General features: G+C 42.6%; 1 protein-coding gene across 4 annotated transcripts in view; it reads right to left on the bottom strand.

Moving 5' to 3' along the window:
• Window positions 1-11,783: 11,783 nt before the first annotated feature.
• rnf152 (ring finger protein 152) overlaps window positions 11,784-17,977 on the bottom strand; it is a 37,675-nt gene continuing 31,481 nt past the window's right edge. For all 4 annotated transcript variants that reach the window (XM_034149346.1, XM_034149368.1, XM_034149356.1 and 1 more), the window contains one exon: window positions 11,784-16,294. In XM_034149346.1, coding sequence (XP_034005237.1) covers window positions 15,475-16,125 — 651 coding nt within the window. In that variant the 5' untranslated portion in view covers window positions 16,126-16,294 and the 3' untranslated portion in view covers window positions 11,784-15,474. The remainder of the gene's footprint in view (window positions 16,295-17,977) is intronic.

Here is a 17,977-nt window from a genome sequence, read left to right as displayed (position 1 = left end):
CATCTGTTTCACACATCTGCAGCATAATGAAGGCTCATATTTACTTTATATAAATGCATCTCATCTTGTTTAATTAGGAAGTCATCTAATTACATTATTAACAGACATGTGGAAGCCAATCTGAATATTGAGAAGAAGATGTGACATGTATCCAGAGGAGTCTTCTAAGAGATCCTGAGAAGCCATTTCCCCTTGACACAGCATCAGAGGTCAGTCATGACAAGCTCCCACTTCCACGTCCTCAGGTGGGGCTTTGAACGCCTCGGGCTACAGCGCCGCAGAGCGAGGGATTGATGGAGAGCGAGGGATTGATGGAGAGCGAGGGCTGTCATAATCAGTCCGGGCTTTAAGTGTGAAAAAGCTGGGCCTGAGCTCGATGCATCATGGGAGCTGCCAGCGTTCATCACTCATCGACAGCAGGGAGATTCAGCCATGTGAGTGAAGAGCAGCTGCCTCCGTGAGGTTCTACCAGCCGGATACTTAACCTACTGAAGACTGTCGATAGGGTGTACATCTTCATTCATAACACAGGTTCAGATGTGTTAAAAAAGATGATGTAATGCTGCAGGAACAAATATTGTGATTTTGTGGAGGATTTTGTAACATTACTCAAAAAGGATATGATATTTCTGAGTAGGTTTTTAGAATAGGTTGTTTCCAAGGCTTTTAACAAAGTCTTAGGCATTTCACTTTGTATTCATGGTTGCCTTAAATACAAGGAATTGTTATTTTGCTGTCTAAATGAAATAAGTTGTTAAGAGATGTTAGGTCATGAGAAGCTCTATTTTCAGACAGGGTTCTCGGGTTTTTCTTTGAACTTCAGAAAACTGACAAACCAGCAACCACAGTCTCAGTATTTAAACGTATACAAAAACAGCGCTTCAAAATGCAGGATTCTAAATATAGGACACAAAACATCACTGCAAACGGCTCAAAACTATTAACAAAACTTTCATCCACACAAACCGGTCTCTTTTCTGAAACCATAGAGCATAGCATAGCTGAAGCATGCAATGATTCTCCACCTTTGACTTAAACAGGGCCCAGGGACACTGGTCCGTCCAATATCCCTCCCCATGGCTGAACACTCTTTCCTCCTCAGGTTGCCCTAGGTATTATCCCCAATCCCCCCACAGCAAATCCCTTTCAAAACAAAATCATTTCAGCTTCTTAAAGTACGGTCGAGGGCTTCTGCTCATTTACATAAGTAGCAATAAGTTCAGGGGATATCATTTTAAAAACTGCCTTAACACAAATCAGCTCACAAAGAATGTCAAGAGCATCAGCTTTAGCAGCTGAGCACCTGTGAAAATTGGAATCCAAATCACCGACAGACTCCACATGTGTTTGCTTATCCCACTTTACCCAATGGCTGAACTTCTGGGGATATGCTTCAGGGACCAGCTCCTATGCATTTAACACAGCTGATTTCACAGTAGCATAATCCAAATCCTGCTCAGCACATATAGATGACACCACCTGAGCTCTCCTGGGGAGGACACACTGAAGCATGAGACACTGTCCACATCTGGACAATTTGCAATGGGTACATGTTTAAAGAGAGTAAATAAAGTATCAGTCTCATATTGAAACTAACCTGACACAACCCAAGCGAAAAAATCCTTGTAGATAGCGTATCAAGACACTTACCTCGGCATATGAAAATCCAACATTGGGTCACAGACAAATGCTTCCATGAAAGATTTAAACAGCCCTAGCAACATAACATGTAGCCAAACCAGCACACAGCTGCACCAAATCACCTAATCAGTGTTCACAATCAACCCCATGCACCTACTGGAACCTGAAGCACAAAACTTCAACAACAAAAGGGAGACAAACCAAGAGTACCAAGTCACATAAATCAGAAAAGGCAGTAGGGTGATGTGCAAGACAAAGCATGAAGATAAACTGAGGAAACATAACCAAACCTGGACAGGTGTTCCTGGAGATGAGCACAATGAGAGTGATTGGACTGCAGCCAAGGCTACGGTAACCTAGAAACGCAGGTGTTCCCCATCATGCTAATCAGCCACCTGCAGAACATACAGGTTGGTACCAGATCACACCACAAGAGGGCACCAGGGGTCACAGCTAGCTTACTGGCTAACAAGCTAGGCCTACAACATGTGGATAAGTGAAGTATTTTTCTTTTGTAAAGTGTTGTTTTTTTACTTCTGTACCGGATGCTAATACTTACATCATGGACCTATTTCTATATTGCATGCACATTGATGAATTGTTCTCATCTAATTCCCACTGAGACAGCAGAAAGACTTAAAGTATCAAGTATTTAAAAACAAGTTAACTGCTTTATGCTAATGCTAATGTCACAGTGTTCCAAATCCACACGTGTCAGTTTGATTACATTTTTCATTAAATATTCCTTTTTATTGCAATCATGAACTGACATAAACTGTCATCTGCCTCAACACCTTCAAATTCACAATCTTGAATGTTCATGTTAGTTACTTAGCATCGATGATTAATGCCAAAAAAAAAAACGTTTTCCTTCTCCGACCGTCAAGGGTGTTTTGCTCAAGGGCAACACAGCAGTTTCAATAGTTGTATAACTTTCAAAGTCAAGTCAGAAGCTCGTCTTTATCCAGTGTGTGTCAGGATGAAGGTGGATTTAGGTAGACAGAAACAGGTGCATCATGAGAAAGCATCTGATCAGGTCACCGCGTACACAAGAAGCATCATGATGCATATTCCCAGGATTAGACACATTTGTTTTAAATTGAGTATGACCTCCTTTAATCCGTCATGCCGCCTCCACAGCCTCCCCGGTGCATTCATTAAGGCCGAGAGGCGTAAACAGATCGATGGCTTCAGAACAGGTAGAAGTGGAGCCTCAAACGGGGTCAAATGCAGCTGCTGCTTACATGTAGAACCACATTAAATAACCACAAATATCATCCATTATATATCCATTCAAAAATATATTTGAAGAAAATTGGCCTTATTGTTTTCATCAAAAACTGGCTGAGGAAGTTTTGTCTCAAGCTTTTGTTGAGTTCAGATTTTTTTTTCAGATTGTATTTTCTCTTTTCTTATCTCTCCAGTGATGCTGGCGGCTGTTAGCTTTTTCTGTGTTGCTCTCAGATCAAAGGATAATTACAGGCTTTCCCGGCAGTCTTGAAATAGTGTTCGTGTTCTGATGTGTCCTTTGAAGGAGGAAACTCATAAATGCACATTCCCTGCATTCCAGTGGAAAGAACTGCTGATAATAACGTTCGTCCTGTTCAAAGCGACTGAAACAGAAGCTGAGAGACACTTCACTTTTCCCTTGTGACAATTTTCCGCATAACAACCCTAACTGTATAACTCTTTGAAAGGATGTCTGGACATTTGTAATGGTACAATTGAGATTATCATAGAAGAAACAGTGTTACATTCAACAACATGCAAACATATTTTTATTGTGGCGCTATATAAGTCAGCCTCTACAATTAATTCTTACATATGTTAAATATAACCATGATTTAAATCCTCAAAGGGAGTTACGTAAAACATTTTAAAATAACGGTTAGGTTTTTTAAATACTGGTAATGGCATTTTTTCTGACAGTATGCAGTGTAAAGACAAACAAAAAACCTGAAGGGAGAAAGCTGCAGCAAAATCCCCCCGAAATAAGTCAAACAGTGACACTGCAGTTATGATGTGTTTGTTCACCTTCAAAACTCTTTGGTGTGTTTGTTTATGGTTAAGTAGTTTCAGTAAATGCAAGGTGTGTGGCTTATCTACGACGACAACCCTGAACTTGATATTGTTAAACATCCTTAAATGGTGTTTTTAGCACTAAAATCATTCCAACCCACTTGTTAAAGCTTGAATGTTCTCCCCATATGTGGTTCCCTCCTAAAGTGCAGTAAAACGTGCCTGTTGTGTAACCTCTTTTTGCCAAATGTGAGGTGGAAAGCTCCAGTAAGCAGCAACCCTACAGGTGAGCCAGACTGGCAGGACATATCAAAGTCAGCTTAAAAACTTGATTGGGTAAAAAGACCCGCCAACAGTGCTATATGCATTATTAAACACCTATAGAAAGTGCGTAGGTGGCTCTTTAAAGTTAGATAGAAGCCGGAACAATGTGTGTGCAAGGTTACAATCTTCACAGGGCCTGGGCTGGGGACAGACTGATGACTTTGGGGGGGGGGGGGGGGGGGGGGGGATTTACTGAAATCGGCTAGCCTAGCGCTTTCTCCACATCTGATGGATTAGACAAGCTGCAGCAGGGCTGTGAAGAAAAGCAACCTGTGTGTGTGTGTGTGTGTGTGTGTGTGTGTGTGTGTGTGTGTGTGTGTGTGTGTGTGTGTGTGTGTGTGTGTGTGTGTGTGTGTGTGTGTGTGTGTGTGTGTGTGTGTGTGTGTGTGTGTGTGTGTGTGTGTGTGTGTGTGTGTGTGTGTGTGTGTGTGTGTGTGTATCTTTTTGCCTGTCTGCCTTTATGATTGTGAGCATAAAAAATGCGCTGCTTGCATAAATCGGCTCGCAGGCCCGTGTGATGATGGCACAATAAAGGTTTCTACAGTCAATACTCCAGTATAGGCCAATAGTTTGCACAGGGCCATGCATCGTTGGGAACTACCTGAATCAATAAGTGGGTAAATAAATTAAACCGATGGGATGGGACAGTCGAGGAAATACATCGGCGAATGGTTAAACTGTCAGGGAAATGGAGAGAGCAAGCGAGCTGCAGAATTAATTTCAGTTTATGCCTCTTAGAACTATCCAAACAGGCTGTTAAGAGCGTGTAGGTGGGAGAGAGAATACAAACTAAATCCAGAACCATATTCCTGATGTAAAAATATGCAAATGTGCATTCCTACCACCTGCAGCAAGCGCCTCCTCCACACAGCATTGATCCAGCTCATTCTACAGCCCTGTCACCGCTGACAGCAAATAATCTTTGCCACAAATCTAATTAAGAAACCATCTAATTGAGGATGAAGTGTTTTGCCGGCAGAAAAATACACTCAAGCACCCTCCTGGGACCGGGGGGGATTAATGTTGTCTACAATGGGTTTGCAAGCAAATGCTGAATTCAGGAGAGGGGAGGAACACATTTGATGTGGCACCTTTTTGAGGCAGGAAAATCAAGATGAGTGGATAAGACGCAGAAGGAAGAAATCTATAACGGTTGTCAGGAGCAATATTAGCCGGGGGATTGTGTCTTTCCATCAACAGATTCTCAGAAAGATGGCTGAAACGTATTCCCAGTTGGACGTCTGGTTGAAGAGACTGAAGAAGACAAGGGGACTCCGTCTCAGGTCAGAGTGGAGCAGCAATGATTTGAGCGATTACCGGCACAGTGGGAAAAGAGTTAGCCATTCTGGGTGGACTGCCAGGAACGAAAAGCTGTCTATATTGTGTCAGGAGGAGGTCATCTGGCTGAGGAGGAGACAACACAGCCGGGGAGAAATAAGTGAGCCCCCTGCAGCAGCGCCATAATAAAGATGTCTGTCCACTGGGTTACATAACGATCCACTATGAACGTATTATGTCTCCTCAAACTGTTTTGTATATCTATGAATAAACAACACTGGGTCAATTTGCCGAAGAAGTGCACGAGTGTGCTCTCTCCAAACCGCTTACTGTTTGTTTACTCCACAATCATTGCCATCTGCAGAGAGGCGGTATTGAAGCGAGGAAGGACGTCACAAACACTGACAACGGCAATTGAGTGTTTCACTCTCCAAACCACAGAGGTCACGCTGAAACAAGCCACTCGGCTCTTCTGTGGTTTTCACATCAAAAGAGAGAGTGTGTGTGTGTGTGCGTGCGTGCGTGCGTGCGTGCGTGCGTGCGATACACTTGTCAGGCATATTCATTTCATTATTATCCTGTATCCATTAGCAGCATCCACCTGGGATTCTTGGTCCACCACCATTTCCTTAAACAATTAACTGAATTATCAATACATATCCTGGGTTATAAAGAAGCCTGAAGAAATCAGAAAAAAACATACTCTAGAATCCACTTTGTCTTTTCCACCCATCTCTACCGCCATCCTCATTTCTCCATCAATCCCTCCCAAGGATTGACAGAGAACTCAAAACAAAAGGGCCATTTCTTACCAAAGCAATGCTCTCGACTGTCCTAGCTCCTAATGAAACCTTCTCTTAACGGGTCTCTCTGTGATCCTCCAAGATAAGAAGACACTGATGTGCTCGGAGAGACACACAAGGAGGGAAACCATGTCTATTAAATCAGTAATTAAGTCGGAGCCGGGGAGTCAATCGGAGAGGTAAAAACCCAGAGAATCCATGGGGCAGGAAAAAGGCGGCTGGTGTCAACCGGTGTTATTAAGTCCTTGAAGCGTAATTGCACGAGGGAATCAGGGTATTGTTGGTGTCAGAGAGGGATTTCCAGGCCTGAAGCAGGGATGGGAAATAACTGCATGTACACACTTCAGGTTGTGGAGCTAAGGGAGGAAGAAAGCCAGTCAGGGCCAGACTTAAAGCAAACAATACTTAAGTTGAGAGAATTGCACGAGAGCTGAGGAGTTGAGCGCTGGCTGTTGATAAAGCGTACCATCTGTTGTTTATACCCGATCGGTACCTCGTGGGCATCCTCTGTGAAGAAAATGAGAGAAACACATTGGAGCCGGTACATCCATTCAAATTCAACGTCCCTTTTTTCTGCTTTTACCGTCCCCCGATGAGCTCTTGGTTACCTCTCGTGCGCTCGTGAATTATATTGTGCAGTTAGCAGCATACGCAAAACAACATCTTAACTTCCCACACTTGTTTTTCACGGCAGATGTGGCCTGTCGAGAGTGAGCTGGAAGCTGGAAAACATTGGAAGTGGTTCAGGATCAGTTTGGCCATCTGCCCCGCTCATGGCAAAGGCCACATTAAGAATATGTCTGAGCAAAAGGTCTGCCGCGGATTGGAACGTGGCCTCGGTGCAGATGGCCACGTGTGTATACAGGGCCGTCCCTCCCTACAAGCCGATCATGCAGACTGCGTGGGGCCTCACCGTGCGGAGGGGGCAAGACTTCACAATTCGTTTCAGGGTTAGTGAGTAACCCAGTTTTAGTACTCTGCATCAAAACATCATGAATTCTTTAAGTCACCTGGCTAGGTAATTATTTCTCTGGCATGGGAAAAATGTTGACCTTCAGCGCTTTTGAATACATTCGATACGGACGGAAAATCAATTTAGTTTAGTTATCATGAGGCCTGCTGAAAACAGCTTTATCCAGCCGGAGAACATAACCTTGATGCTGTAACCGGGGAAATAAGCCTGGACTTCACGAGATTCAAACAGAAAGACTGAATGTAAAGACTTAAAATCATATGGTTTAGGACAGGGGTGTCAAACTCAAGGCCCGGGGGCCAAATCCGGCCTGTGACTTCATTTTCTGTGGCCCCACAAGAGCTTGCAAAGAATATAATACGTTTATTATACGGTTACGTGCCGATGTACAGAAGCACGTTGCCCATAAACTACATGTCCCACAATGCATCTCAAATATGCCTTTTTTCTCCGAATTTTGCTGTTTTTTCTTCAAAAAATTCGTTTTTCTCAGAATTGTTATTTTTTTTCAAAATGTTACTTTTTTTTCAAAATGTCACTTCTTTTTTTTGATTTTGACTTTTTTCTCAGAATTTGGCTTTTCTTTTTAAACCATTTTGTGACATTCTCACTGAAGAGACTTGCAATTATTTGCCCTAGACTTCTGCTTTCAGACCTAGTTAATTATGAAGTTATTACCCTATCTGATAATAATCCAATGCAGAGGCAATAATGTAATATAATACATTATTTTATATATATTAAATATTTATATATGTATTCTTTTATAGTCTTAAAGTTACAACCGGCCCTTTGAGTGCAACCATAATGCTGATGTGGCCCTCGATGAAATTGAGTTTGACACCCCTTGTACAGTAGGTGCCATAATGCTGATGTGGCCCTCGATGAAATTGAGTTTGACACCCCTTGTACAGTAGGTGCCATAATGCTGATGTGGCCCTCGATGAAATTGAGTTTGACACCCCTGGTTTAGGAGGTATGGGTGTTCTTATGGAAAACGCTATTAAAATGCACAACAGGAAATGAAGGACCCATCCATCAGTTCAACTATCCGTCTCTTGGGAGTGAAAAACTTTAAAACAAAATATGTGTTTATAATAATTTCCCATTCATTGATTACCGTCTCTTCCATTTTTGTAGTCATGTCATGTATATAGACTCCCGAGTGTGTCCCTGTGTTTTGAACAATCTTTATAATGACTCAGTTCATTGATTTGATGTGCAATGTTACACTTTACATTCATTTGTGATGTGTCAATCACATTTTCTATCAATACAATTATTATTAATGTCATGTAAATCTTAAAATGAGGCATCCGCTTTAAAAACAACCCAAATGTGTTTTACTTTCATGCCAGCAGTAGTAGGAAACTCATTTTGCTCTGCTCATTTAAATCTCCCTGGGAGGTATATTCAACATGATAACGTGAGGTTTAATGATCTGCTTTAAAACTGGAGACATTTAATTCACCTCTCGAGGTAAATATTTTTCCAAATGTAATCAGGCATCGGCCTCCAGAAGAAGATTAGCTTCTGGATTTCATGAACATGGGAGTAATGTTCTCCTGCATGCTTGGACCCGGACGCTATCAAAATGCTAATGAAGGCCTTCGTACTCTGAAAACCCAGCGGCCATGAGTTACTGTGCAGAATCAGGGACGCATGTATGCACAGTATACCCCCCCCCACACACACACACACACACATACTAATTAACTTGTCATAACCTGCACCGAGGGAACAATCATGAGAGTGACAGAATAGATTTTTCTCTTCGCCTGGACGCTGAATTCGTCTGCTAAGTGAGGGTAGTTTTCTCTGGCTGTCATATTTCAATTTGTTTGATCATCCTGGTGTCGAAGCAGCTCCTGATCTGGAAGCAGAGCTCACGCACACACATGTAAATTGTAAGGATACATTATCACTGAATAATTATGTGAGGTATACGAACAGTGGGAGGATTTCACTATTGGTGGGAGATTGGGATTCAAGTTAGAGCCAGTAGAGATGAAATACTTGATACTAAATTGTAAATACTTCTTGTAAGAGTTTTACATTTTATCAGCGAATTTGATGACCATTGTTATTACACCAGACGTGGCAAAAAAGACGACATTCACCTTTACACATGTTGCAATGTGTTGCGTACTGAATAAATGTAATATTATAGTTATTATCTAAACTACCTTGATGTTGCAGCTGGTAAAAGTGGAGATACATTGGTTTAATGTAATTAATTGACCCATATTAATACTGTTTATCATAGTTTATTTCGTGCCTTACATTTTGTATTAATAATCTGAATCTGTAAATGTAGTCAAATAAATGTAGGAAAGAAAAACGTACATATTGACATATTTGTAATGCAATGTAAAGTAACATGTATACAGGAAAGAGTATTGCCTAGCATCACATGGATAATACATAAGTTAAGTACAAGTACCTCCACACTTAAGTAGAGTACTTGAGTAAAAGTTACTTCCCACTGGTTCTGGTCCGTAAAGGCTTGAGTAATGAAAATATTTGGCTTTATCCTCTTCATGTCGCTCCAGGTCAGAATACTCCATTTTTGTAAACCTAGCCATTTTTTGCCAACACAGAACTTTGTCCTCTAATCCGTTCAAATATTTAAAGTTTGCAGTTGCCTGACACACTGTAGGAGTGTTCCCTGAAAAATTGATATTGCTTTTATTCACTCTGTTGCACACTGTCACCCAACAGTGCTTCCTACAAATAGGAACCATAACTTTAATTTTTTTCCAGCAGGAGGAAAAGAAGTCTCATCTGCTGCCAGGCTCAAACAGATGACGGTCTCCAAAGCTTATGCCAAGAATCCATGATACATCCTCCAGAGCGCTCACATAATATGGTGACGCGAGAAACCGGTTACTGCGACAAACTTGGACTGAAATACTGGGTGAATTTCTGACTTCCTGACTTGGATAAAACCTGCATATTATCAGCCATGCAGGTAGGAATTAGAAAATACGTTAGCGAGTTGCATATGGGTAGAAATGTCACTTCATTTCAAAAGTAAAGGAGCTGTGTGTAAAAGTATACTGGAGCCAGTTGTGCAATTAAATCAAAGCTGCAGATGCACACAAACAAGCTTCAACATAACACTGTTTCTTGGCTGCATGAATAGTTATTTAAAGGGAATGAAAACAGTATGGAAATCTGAAGAGCCTTTTGCCTGTTTTGGTTGCATCTGTGTGGGAAGAGTTTATGTAGCGAAACACTGAATCACCATGGGTCTCCAAGGTGCCTTATATTCTGCCTGTGTGCATGAGTGAAATCTAACCATTGATCCCCTCTGGTAATCCATCCAGCAAATACTTAAGCTTCGAATATTCAAAAGCTGCTCAAAATGCAGTAAACATGTGATAGTTTAAAAAAAAGGAACAGCTTCTGACTAAGGAAATTACATGTTTAAAGAGGCCCTGTTATGCTTTTTGAAGTTGTCCCTTTCCTGTAGTGTGATTTGTAGGTTTGTGTGCATGTAAATGGTCTGCAAAGGCTCAAATCCCAAAGTCTCTCCAACACATTGTACGTGATTTGCCATGGGGAGGGACATTTCTGACACATCTCTAAGCGGTTGACCAATCACAACAGAGACAGCCAGCTAACCAATCAGAGCAGACTGGGGGTGTTTCTCAATGTCGAGGACAATTCCTTGGTAGAAACGAAGAATTGTGGAACAGGCTAACAGGTGTGCGTCATATGTGAGGCACCGCCTTAAATGGAGTGCGATTTCCGCCAAAGATTTGGAAATTGGTCCGTGCGCAAAGCATTGTGGGGATTTTAAGTCTACACATGTGCAGCCTCGAAATTTCTCGCTACGAAGTACGCCGGCCTCGGTAGAATTCCAAGTATGCTGGACATTGGAACAGTCCTTCGGCGGCACTCGATGACGTAGCATGCTTGAAATAGTGGCTCTGGAGCAGCCTTCCTCGACATTGAGAAACACCCTGGGCTCTGGTTTCAGACAGAGGGTGAAAAAAGGGGCTGCAGCACAGGCAGTATGAGGAAATGGCATCAACAATTTGGTTTTATCATTAGTATTCCTCAAATGGAATACATTATTGTAAGGGTCATTTGTTTGGGAGCTTTCAGCTTTTCAAAAATGCAATGTACTCCTCAAAAACAACAGCACATTTTAAATTTAGATTAATATGCAAAACTGTTATCAAGAATAAGCTACTACGCATACTTAAGTCATAAGCAGAACGGCAGCGTAAAACCTTTTGCAAACGCTGTAAAATGAGCAATGTTGGAGTCATGATGGTGTCCACACTTTGTCATTGATGCACTCTGAATAAAAAGCCATTCTGTGGTCATTAAAGAGAAGAAGGCATCATTAGCGGTGGCAGGTTGTGGCAGAGCGCTGCATGATGAGTGTGCAGCCTGCCACCCCGCCTGTGAGCCATAGAGCTGTTTCTCTGCAGTAAAGCCAGCTGCAATTGGTCCCTGGAGAGAGCTAATTACCTCCTTGACACCATATCAATAAATATTTGAGGAGAAAAGAGGTTCCCAGGGGTAAACAAAGAGAGCCTGCTTCCTTCAACCATGAAATATGGGAGAAATAAAGCTGCAAGGAAAGCGGTTTTTTAGAATCTCTTAGTGGAGATAAAGAAAATGATGTGTGTTTTTCAGGCAGTAAATGTCATGCATCCTGGACAATTTGACGTTTGTGGTAAAGGTGAAAAGATCGATAATGGACGGAATAAAACAAAGAGTCCTTGTGATTCAGATTCAGAGCGTTTTTCTTTAATAGTTCACCAAAAACAGCTGCTGCTTGCGTCGCCATTCGACCCGACACAAACAGGAAACTACGACAGGAACTTCACGGCATTTTTACAAACACACAGGCACAGACATGACAAGCCTCCTTTCGTTTTTCTAAGCTTCTCTAGGTGTCACTCTTCTTCAGAAATGTTGTACAGGGCAACTTTGGACATAAGAGGGAAAATAAATATTACAGAAGACACGAAGGAGATTCAGAGGCCGGTTATATTCTCTCAAATCACAGAAAAAAAGGATGATTTATGACAGGAGCTGACCTTAAAGTGAAAGACCAAGCAGTTAAGAATATTCTATCTTATCCTAAGTGATCTTTTATGGGAGAATGTTTAATATAACAATGAAAAAGACGGAAAGCAATAACCGTAACAGTCTTGTACATCCTTGTTTTTTGGCAAGACAGCATTTTACAGTGTTTGATGGGATTTGACCACCTTCAGATCAATAATCTCATATATCTGCAGGGTACAGACACAGAAAGGGTGAAAAAAGGTGCAAACGAGGTGCATTTGCCCCCCCCCCCCCCCCCCCCCCCTCCATCACGTGATTCGTGATGGATTGGCAGAGGGAAAGGACTGAAGACAGGTTCATTTATCAGGAATGGAGTGAACTTGTTCGTACCTTTGGGTTTGAATTTCCAGCGAGAAATCTCTTATTCAACCAGATATTTAGGCCCTACATTCCTATTTAAATTAGGACCTTCATTTCCCTCTCTCATTTTGAGTTAAATTATGTTAATTTGATTTTTGCAGAATATCAGTTGCATTTATGCCATGACGGTGATCTGTGCCCCCTGTGGAAGCGGGGTCTCGTCATCTTTTCTCCCAGCAAACACATCCGTTGGGGTCACAGAGACCAATTGGAAAAATGGCTGCGAGTAAAAGAACATGGGACATATAGAAGAATGTTGTGGTGAAAGCTGCAATCCAATTCTGTATCAATTGAGGTTAAACAGGACCTCTGGATATTCTCTTCTTTCTTTTTTTACCATTTTGATTCACTTAAAATAAAGAGTTTGTTGAAACAGAGTGGAAGGGGAGAAGCAGCCAAACATAAAAAGATGTTTCTTTAAATGGTTCATTACTGATTCATAAAGCATTGAGTAATCATTTAATATAACCTTCTTTAAAGATCTCATAAAAAGTCTTCATGCTGCTTTTATATTTTAACTGGGATTTCCTTCATCTTAGAGTTATCTGGGGCCAAGGCAGACGACCACTTATACCTCAAGTGCTGAGAATGAGCACGTTTCCGCAGAGTGTTCAGAGCTACAAATATTTCAGCTAAGCAGCGCCGCACTTCTCAAAAAACACAACGTCCAGTATCGTCCCATAGCAACAGCAGAACATGTCCCGCATGACCCATAAGTTAACTCTCAGTGCATCTGCAAAACAAATATTTGCTCTATTGTAGCCCGAACATCATAACAGAAAACATTTCTCCAGGAAGCCTTGAGCTACTAAAATAACTGAAGTGTGTTTTGATTTAATCCAACAGAGTCTGATTTAAAAGTCCAAAATCTTTCGTTGGTGAAGGAAGTTAAATTATGCTAGTATGAAACCAAAATAAATTCAAATCAAAAACAGATTTGGCTTATTTTTTTTTTAAGAAAAACATCTCTTTTCTTTTGAGTACAATAAACCGTCAGACTTTGGTTCTAGATGGTCAGAAAGGAAATCAACAAAACATAATACAAATGATAAAAAATCAGTTTAAACGACAAATATCTTTCTTTTTTTAACATTCAGTCATCCATAGCTTTGATAAATAAACAAAGGAATTTATTTAAACAGGTGGATGATCATTATATATATACACATCATTTTGGTAAATAACATTTTTTTATATACTAAATACCAAAATATCAAACACTGTCCGTCCTTGTTTTGTGTCACTGGTGTGTCACGCCATCTCTTAGTGCCCTGAAGTGTTCTGAATAATCAGTTTCTTTTAGAGCAAACACACACACCTCTTAATCTCAAACCTTAACCATGGCAACAAAAGAAAGGTTATCAGAAACAAAGATATTACAATCATTCTGTACATGGCCATGCTGCAATACAAAAGAGTTCACCCTGTTTGTGTGTACTGTACACTCCATTGCTTTAACGATACAGTAAACAGACAAATTGCTTGCCTCAACATATAAAAGTGGAAAAAAAGACAGAAGCATCCATCTCTGCGGACGCGAGAGATATTCAAAAGCGGATAAATCGATACAGCCGTTATTAACTGGAACCCTGCAGCGCACGCCCACTCCTGACCCATTACTCTCAAACACACACACACACACACACTTGAGCCCGTATCCAACCGTTTTTTTTAATTAGGGAGGTATTAGGATGAAGGGAGGGCATGGTGTGTGGGCTGTGGTCGGGTCTTTAAAAGGACGAGGGTCTGCAGGTCAGGGTGAAGAGTAGATGGAGAGTTCGATGAAAGCAACCGTGGGAAAACAAAGGTTACTGCAGAAAGAAGGGAAAACTACAAACAAGACTGTTGCCTGCAATGTCTATTTTTCCATTATATTTATCCAAAGAAGCAGTTTGGCATTTTTGGCGTTCAATGTTCTTAGTTAACCGTCGTTCAGAATGCAAACAGATATAGTTTCCGAAATGTCAAATTAGTTCATTTTTTGATCCCGTCATTCAGTTCTAAACACAGCATTTTGAGACATTTCATGGTAGCATTCTACTTGAAAAGGAAACACAACATTTCGCCAACATTTTCATAACCAATTAATGAATTATTACAATCGCAAGCCAAAGTGACGTCTTCACATTTGGTTTAAACCAGCAGTCCAAATCCCAATGAGATAAGATTTACAAAAATATCAACAGGAAATAAAGAAAATCAACAAAAACTTTTTTTGCTCAACACTAAATCATCAACTGTTTCAGCAACCTCTTAAGACTTAATAAAGAAACTTCCCTGTAACATGACAGCATGAATGAACAATGCAATCCTTGTTTAGTCCTTTTTTTGACAATCCTTTCTCAAACTGCATAACAGCAACAGTTGATTCTGAACAGGAACAGATTGTATGAAAGTGGGGGGGGGAAAAAGTGTTTTCATTTTGAGTTTCCCAGACTGCACAGTTCATTCCTGCAGCATCAGAAAAACGGCGAGCAGCCAAGTCCGAACTCTTTGTACTGCAGCACCAGCTGGAGAGACGCCGCCTGGAACCGACACTCAGCGAAACAACACTATGATAACTGATGCACTTCTACAAACCACAGAATAAACAGGCAATCCAACGGCTGGAGTCTGAGTGCCACATCGGCCCCGCGCCAAAAAACAAATCAGCTGGCCAAAAAACATTTCTGGAGTAAATCCCAAAGCGTTCGTTCAAAGGAAATGGAAGGGCAGTAAAAGGACGGGAGAGCAAAGTGAATGTTTGTTTCTGTGTCCTTTTTCATTTCAGTCTCCCAAATGAAAAAACAGGTCACAATGGCAGACCGTTAGTGGATCTCCTCCCTGCCTTCTTCTTCATCACTTTCTCTCTTTGTATTTTCCGCCCATGATATGAGTTTCCCCTCAGCAGAGTCCCATTCTGAGGAGAGGCCGGGCCGGTGGGGGGAATCCAGGGAGGGGGGGGGGGGGGGTCCGCGGCAGTCCGAGCATCCTCCCCCGTCGCTCTCAGCCGCAGGAGATGACCGTGAAGCGTTTGGAGATGCAGGACATGTTGTGCAGCACGATGCCCAGGAGGAAGAGCAGCACGCAGGCCACCAGGATCACCGTGCACACGCCCGACCACGTGGAGCCCTTCCCCGCTCCCCCCCCCGGGCCGGTGACTCTCCTCTCGCCCTCGCCTCCGTCCAGCCCCATCCCCATCCCCACCGCCTCCAGCCCCATGGCCAGGCCCAGGGGCTGCTGCTCGGGCATGGTCACCACCGTCATCCCCTTCTGCTGGCTGCCGGGCAGGAAGCGGCACCCCAGCTCCCCCGACAGCCCCAGAGCCCGCTCCTTGGCGAGGGGCAGCGGCAGCATGTAGCAGCCGTTGCTCGGGAGGCGGATGAAGACGGGCGTGTGCTCCGAGGCGTGAGGGATGGCGATGACGGTGATGATGTCGGGGTCGTCGGGGAGCTGGGAGACGGACAGGCCCGGGGGGAGCTTGGTGACGCCGCGGCACCAGGGGCATCGGATCTCCTTCTGGCTGCTGCGCATCTGGGTCAGACACACGGAGCAGCACGTGTGCCGGCAGTCCAGGAGCTTGGGCCGCCGGCGGGGGCTGTAGTAGTTAAAGCAGATCTGGCACTCCAGAATGGAATCTTGGGAAAGAGTTTCCATTTTGAAGAATATGGGAAGGTGGTCTCTTGTTGTATAAGCAATTGTTCTAGAGAGGTGTGCACAACAGGTCAAGAGAAAGTCCAGGTGAAGTTAAGAAAGAAAACGGTCAACAAACGTCCACAACTCCACAGTGATGTCACAGCTTTCTGGTGGCAACATAGTCATCCATCTGCAACAGAAGAGAAAGAGAGCATGGTTGAGACACTTCAAGCCAAACATCTTGCAAAAAACACAAATGTTCTGTGGATATATTTTTCTTTCATTAATAGAATTAGTCCTGACGTGCATTTGTTGACATGAGGATGAACTGGGCAACATGTTGGTGAGTAAAGTCACTTGATAGCAGCATTCTTCTTAATATTTAGTTGGCAACACAGAAAGCTATATCCATCTTAGCAAATCTGGACATTATAACGAATTTCACATCTAGTCAGAAATACAAGTTCTGAAAAGGAGGTGTAACAAGTTCAATAAACATTTTTTAAAATCAATCTTCCCAAAAAAATGTCCTCGATCTGAAACCGTAAAACTTTCAAGGACAGCAAAAACAAGTTCTCCAACACTCAAAATTGCATAATACATGTTCAAACTTCAATCTGACAGGGTCGTTCAAAACTAAGTGTGTGCACTTTGCATTTGAAAAGCATCCAGCAAAAATACAAATGCAACACTTGAATTGAAAGAGCTAAAACTTGTTGTTATTGATGCAAAACGTCCAAAACCTTTTTACAACTGAACTGAAACGACCCTTACGGAGCTGCAGCGGTCAGCAATGCATCATGGATGATAGACTCATTATTATGTACAGCACAGCGTACATCTCCGCCGCCAGTTGACTGCTGGAGGGGCGAGTTCACGAGACCCCTGGCCTCCGTATCCGTGGTAAGTACGGTTAATTCTTTTAACGGTCTCCTTCAGGCCACAGACTCCATAAACAATTCCTGCCTCCTCCCACTCCTCTTGCATAATCCCGTGTTAATCCATGCGGAAGTCGTGATCGTTTTCTTTTACAGATGATTAAACACCGTCAAAATAGAAGCGAGGAAACAATGAATACCAAACAGGGTCCTGCCGACATATCGCTTTATTTTTTGCATCCAAATTGTCAAGTGTGAAAACTGCTGAAGAGGGAAGATGAGATTTTTTTTTTCTTTCGCGCTGCCATCGCAACAGAGCCGGTGTCCCTCCGGGGCTCGACTGTGTGGAGACAGGAAGAGTGAAGAGGGGGACAGATGGAGGCTAGAGATGGAGAGAAATAGTGATAGAAATGGAAGAAAGGTGACCAGTGATTGTCTTGCAACACCGTACATCGCAGTCCATTATCAAAGACAAGATCTCAGGCAATTAAAGTCGTCATGGCGCCCTGTGGGGGACACGGACGTGGCAATGACAGATAAGAGTGTGCTCACACCAGACGTGATGGAGCGGTTTATTCAGTCTGGACTCCTTTAGTCTGCTTTGTATCGATGAGACGGCTGATCAAATTCGACCTTGGGCAGTGGTAAATAAATGCAATATGATACTGTAGGTTTGATTGCATTTTATCGAAGTGAAATCCCACATAGAATCCGCTTATCAAAACCTGAATGCTTTGCAAAGCGTTTTATCGATCGACCCATCAAATATCTAGGTCCACAACTTCATTGCAGCAGCTTTAAGGTATCCAAGATGCCCTTGTCCGCAGGCGCGTCCTCCAGCTCTGCCCGGGGGGATTCTGAGGCGTTTTCCGGCCATATGGGATACTCCCTGAGGGTCTGCCCCGAGGTTTTCTCCAGGTTGCCCAGAAAACCTCCTCGGTAGGCGTCCAGCAGGCATCTTGTTTAGAAGCCAACACTTTTCTTTCAGAGGATTT

The sequence above is a fragment of the Trematomus bernacchii genome, unplaced genomic scaffold (assembly GCF_902827165.1).
Source record: "Trematomus bernacchii unplaced genomic scaffold, fTreBer1.1, whole genome shotgun sequence".
Classification (NCBI taxonomy): domain Eukaryota; kingdom Metazoa; phylum Chordata; class Actinopteri; order Perciformes; family Nototheniidae; genus Trematomus; species Trematomus bernacchii.
Note: the sequence above shows the minus strand (reverse complement) of the source record. Positions and strands in the feature narration are given on the sequence as shown.